The 5,538-nt window shown below is 59.0% G+C and overlaps 1 protein-coding gene across 2 annotated transcripts in view; it reads right to left on the bottom strand.

The window, feature by feature from the left end:
• SLC6A17 (solute carrier family 6 member 17) overlaps positions 1–5,538 on the bottom strand; it is a 12,128-nt gene that overhangs the window by 5,799 nt on the left and 791 nt on the right. For both annotated transcript variants that reach the window (XM_009640455.1, XM_009640454.1), the window contains exons 2-4: positions 2,119–2,276; positions 1,708–1,834; positions 829–1,010 (exon numbers count right to left, since the gene is read on the bottom strand). In XM_009640455.1, coding sequence (XP_009638750.1) covers positions 829–1,010; positions 1,708–1,834; positions 2,119–2,276 — 467 coding nt within the window. The remainder of the gene's footprint in view (positions 1–828; positions 1,011–1,707; positions 1,835–2,118; positions 2,277–5,538) is intronic.

Genomic DNA, 5,538 nt, shown 5'->3' with positions numbered 1-5,538 from the left:
TTGTATAGGTTGGAAAAGACCTTTAAGATCATCAAGTCCAACCGTTAACCTAACCCTGCCAACCCACCACTTCCCCCAGCATCTGCCAAGGGCCGCAGGCAGCCCCAGCCCGGTCCTGGCACAGGGCACGTTTCCAGTGCCCCCATCAGCAGATGTGGACTGGGGCTTCATCCTGGGCAGAGGAGACCTGCTGCCATGGCCCGGCTCCCACTGCCCTGCCCTCAGGGCTGCAGGGCAGGGCTCTCATCGCCCTCGGCTACCTGCTAACACACCAGATGTTTTGCAGAGCACATCTGGAGACCAGGATGTTCAAATGTTCTGGGAGACCGTACCCTTCTGCTTCTGACCCCGCTGCTTACGTAGCCTTGCTTGAAACGCCCACAGCCTCTTCAAATTAACGTCATCCCTCACCCAAAGGTCTCTGTCCATCCCTGCCCTGCTTCTCATGCGCAGAGTCCCAGTGCTCCCCCAGCGAAGGAGCACTCAGCTCTCACCCCTACATCCTACGAGCATCCATCGAGATGGCACATGAGTCAGGGGATCGGACAGTTGACAGCCCCCAAATGCAGGGGCTGGGCAGGAGATTTGGCTGGCCTGATGGGGCTGAGCCCTGGGCCATTGCTGTGGGTGTCAGCCGGACTAAACCTCTTCCCTAGACCCTCTTTTGATCTTATTCTGGATCACCACAGAGATGGCCCCAACTCTGTCCTCCAGGGGACACAGCATCCTACAGCCACCCCAGATCAGGACAGGAGAGTGTGATCCAGGCAGGAGGTTTCTGCCTCAAGGAAAGACCCCAGCCAGGCTCAGGTGGCCACCGATACCCACCTTCCCTGAGGACTGGATGCCTTTGATCATGGCCAAGCCAACAAGGCTCCAGGCCACCAGCAGACACAGGGTCATCTTCCAGTTGAGCCCTCCGCTCTCTGAGATGGAGTTGGAGATGTCCAGGGTCTCCCGGTACCAGAAGTAAGTGGTGGCCGAGCTCCTCTCGCATTCGGTCTCCACAACTGCAACCGAGCAGAGGCAGGAGAGTGTGAGGGGGCTGGGGGACAGTCACCCACCATCTCTTAGGGGATGAACGCCAATTAATGTTAAAGACCCATCAGAGCCATCCAGGGAAGGCAGGCACCCCTGGAAACTAAGGGACAGGAATTAATGGGGCTCATTTTTAGAAGGAAAAAGAAGAGATAGGGCACAAAGGCATTGTCAGGTGAAAATAAGGTGTTAAATACAGGGAGAGACATCTGCATTTGCTGAGAAACCTCCCAGAGTGTCCCAAGGAGATGCTCAGATGCTATTAAACACCATCGGCTCCGTTGGCGTTGCAATTGGACACTGAGGGAGCAGCCGGGTGGGTGCTGCCTGGTTCTCGCTGCCTCCCTCCACGGTCCTGGGTAAGATCCTGGCCCTGAGCACCGAGCCAGCCTGGAGACCCAAGCTCTGGATCCCCAAACTGGCATCAAACCCCGTCAGTGGGGACAGAATCCGAGGGGAGAGCATGGGAGAGACTCGTCCAACCCAAGGGAGACATCTCCCGTGTGATCAAGGCAGCTGGAGCAGAGAGGACCCAGTGCCCCAGGAGACACCTCAACCTCCGGTGTCCCCAACCTGTGACAGCTACTGATGTTGGGGGGTCCCCAGTGTCCCACAGCCCCCCTTCCCTGGGAACTGCTCCCTCCCAGCCGCGCCAAGGCCGTCCCTTACCAGCCACCGAGCCATTTTTCACGATGGGGCACTCGCTCCAGGGAAGGGGGTACTGGAAGGACTTAAAGAAGTAAAAGATGCTCCAGCCGATGATGACATTGTAATAGAGACCAACAAAAAAACAGACCTGGGGGGAGGAAGGAGGACACACTATTAAATTGCAGGGCAGCGACGCTGTCCCCAACACCCCTCCCACTGGGCAGGGACCCAGGGGGAGCTGGGCTGTTGCGATCAGGGGATGAGCCCATTCCCACCCAGCCCTAAACCCGTGGGTGGAGCTGGAAAAACTCCCCTTGACCGCTCAAACCTTTGCACGGGGCCCCTCGAGGTTTGCTTCTGGGCCGCCCACCCCCACTTTGCGGCTTGCAAAGCCGTTCCACGCACCCCAAGGCCACCCACTGGTGCACTCACGAGGCAGCTGGCATAGCCGATGCCCCCCAGGCGAGGACAGATGTAATTCCAGACGCCGATGCTGCCCCGGCGGATCCGCTGCCCCACCGCCAACTCCAGGAAGAAGAGGGGGAGCCCGATGATGATGAGCAGGACCAGGTATGGGACCAGGTAGGCACCTGGCAGAGGAGAGAAAGCTCATCATGGACCCATCTCTGCCTGCTCTCACACAGCCAAGGATGGACGGACAGGGATGGACAGGCAGGGCAGAGCTGGGACAGGCTCCGCCTGGTCCATCGGTCTATTTGCAATGGATCTGGGAATGTAGATCAGTGCTTGGGCAGCAGAGAAGACAGTCATGGTGTCCTGGTTTCTGCTGGGACAGAGTTAATTTTCTTCCTAGTAGCTGGTACGGGGCTGTGTTTTGGATTTAGTACTAGAAGAATGTTGATAACACCCTGTTTGGTTGTTGCTGGGTAGTGCTCAGACTGGCCAAGGACTTCTCAGCTCTGCCAGGGGCACAAGAAGCTGGGAGGGGACACGGCCAGGACAGCTGACCCCAACTGACCAAAGGGCTATTCCACACCATATGACGTCCTGCTCAGCCGGGCTATCCTGGGGAGGGCTGAGCACCCGCCTGCCCATGGGAAGTGGTGACTGAATTCCTTGCTTTGCTTGCACGCACGGCTCTTGCTTTCCCTATTAAACTGTCTTTATCTCAACCCATGAGTTTTCTCACTTTTACTCCTCTGATTCTCTCCCCTATCCCATTGTGGGGGGAGTGAGCGAGCGGCTGTGTGGGGCTGAGTTGCCAGCTGGGGTTAAACCACGGCACATGGAGAGGAGCAAACACACGTGCATGGAAGGGAAGGGTGCAACATCCCCTGCCAGAGTGGGTACATGTGGGATAGACCCCAAAACACCGAAAGACACCCCGTATCCACACCGGCACATTGCCCTACGCGCAAGGAGCCACCTCCGTGAGCCAACCCATGGGGACACGCACGTGTTCCCAGCCATCACAGACACGCGGCAGGCAGGAGCCCTCGTGTTCACCCAGGCCCTGCCTGCACACACGTGCCTGAGCCCAGCCGAGCCCCCCACACCGACACACACCCACCCCGCATCCCCAACGCCAGCATTCCCCAACGCCACATCCCGCCCAGCGCAGAGAGAGGTCCTCTGGTAGGGGTAGAAAGAGCTGAAATTAGAACCACGGTTAATCTCTGCCTAATTGAGGAGGCCGGAGAGAAATTAGCAGTTCCCAAAGCATAACCAAATGACCGTAAAGGATGCGATGACTCAGGCTGCAGCACCCGGCTGATGAATTACCCCAACCTCCTGCCAGGGGCTGAGGAACGGGCTCGGGAGCGTGTGGCTCGCTCCCACGGGGCGGCAGGCGATCTGCAGGCACACACCTGAGCCCAGTTGCTTTGGGCAAATTCTTGGCTGGTTTTATGCCCCAGTGACAGCCACCACTCCCCAGCCCCAGGCAGGACCCGTGGCAGCTGATGCTGCGCTGAGCAGCAGCGCTGCAAAGTGCTTCAGGTGGGGAAGAAAATTAAGATGCAGCGGCCCATGGTGATTAGGAGGATGAGAAGAGAGGCAGAGAGCAGGGCAGAGCTGGAGCCCGGTGTAATTCGGGAAGGACCACAAGCATCTTATCTCTGCAATGCCACCCTGGGCATCCCCATCTCATGTAGCATGATGGGCAGATTCAGATGCAAATTTCTCCAATATTGGAGATTTTCTGCCCGTGATCTCCTGAAAGAGGAGCACCAGCTCATTGCCCATCCATCACCGTGCAGCACTGGCGTGGAAGCACAGCGGGCAGCGCTGCCAGCCCGCGCCAGCTCCCGGCACACCGAGTCCTGGAAATTTGGCTCCAGCCCATCTTGCTACCAGCACGCAGCCATTCTCCCCCGCAGACAGCTGGTTGGGGAGCAGGATAGAAAGCAGCAGCCATCACCGCATCCCGGGGCTGCCCAGCACACCCAGGAGCAGTCTGTCCATCCCTCTCCAGCTCCCGCATCCGTCTGTCTGGCCCGGGCCTCACAGCCTGGTGGGAACCCCAGACAGGGGCCAAACATGGTGGGAAGAAAAGGCAGAAAAATCAGTGTCTGCCCCGTGGGACAGGGGAGTCGATGCCACCTGGCCAAAAGGAAAGGCACAGGAAAGCTCAGCAATCTGTGCTCAAGCCAGTTCCCAGCTCCGTGCCTCAGTTTCCCCATCTGTAAAATAGGGGCAACGGTTGGGGCAGCTTGTAAAGCCTTTTTTGAGACCTGCTGCAGGAAGATGTTCTACAACAGCAAGGAGCTCCTAAAACCAGCTGCTTGTCCTGGTCCCCGCCTGGCTCAGTGCCCCCGTGTCCCACCGCAGGATGGGGCCGAGCCACCAGGTCCAAACCCAGCACGCCCATCTCCTCCGCTGCAGCGGGTCTCAGGGCTCTTGCAGGTTCAGTTCCCCATCCCCACTTCTCATCCCACCTGGCCTTTTGTCTGAAAATGCTTGCTCAATGCTCCCCACTTACAGACAGCAAATTCAGCCCTGGATTTGCTAGGGAGCATGGCAGGATGAATCCCAGCCTGGGAACACAAGCTGTTACCCAGCACCCAAGAAAGCCGGGGCTAAAGCCCCACAAACACACAGAGACCTCAGCATAAGCTGAGCAATTTTCATTTGTTGCACTAGCTACAGTTAGTTGTTGGCTGCTGTGTCCATGGGGAAACTGAGGCACGGCCAAGTTAAGTGCTTGCAGAGAAGCGGGACCCTGGATCTCCAACCTTGGGGTCTGAGCTGGTTCCCAGCCTCATTTAATTGGGAAAACCTGCTCAGAAGCCAGAGGCCAGATGCAGAGAGCTGTGCAATGAAGGCAGCAGGGCCCTATCGATCTATCCCAGCCCTGAACTTACCCCAGGCTCTGCCTCCGACCGGGCCCCCCCTCCCCCCCCCCCCCGCCGCCCCCGATGCACCCACGCACTGGCACATGCGACGCGGCTAACGCAGGCGTGGGAGCCCCGCGACGCCTCCAGATGCTCCCTGTAAGCCAAGCCCACGCCGAGACCTCCCCCTCCCACCCTCCATTGGCTTTGCAACGCGGCGAACACACCGTGCAAAACCATGCTGCGCCGAAACCGCACCTCGCCTGACCCCAAACTGGGGTGCTGGGAGCTAAGTGTGCCCGTGGCCGGGGAGATGCTGGGATGCAGGAGCCGGCCGCAGCGTGCACCATCCCCACCGGGAAGGGAAGGCGATGGGGGTGGGAGCAGCCCCGGGGTGGGAAGTGCTGACTGCACAGGTCTTCCTTTGGGAGACTGACTCATCATGAAGACGACACCAGAGATGTTTTAATTATTGAGGGCGCCGTGGGCTTGCCAGCGCCGGGGCGGGGGGCACAGCGGATGGTGCGGCGCCGGGAACGAGGCGAGCGCGAGGGGCTGA

The sequence above is a fragment of the Egretta garzetta genome, unplaced genomic scaffold, assembly GCF_000687185.1.
Source record: "Egretta garzetta isolate BGI_Z169 unplaced genomic scaffold, ASM68718v1 scaffold616, whole genome shotgun sequence".
Lineage (NCBI taxonomy): Eukaryota > Metazoa > Chordata > Aves > Pelecaniformes > Ardeidae > Egretta > Egretta garzetta.
This window is presented reverse-complemented; position numbering and strand designations above follow the sequence as displayed.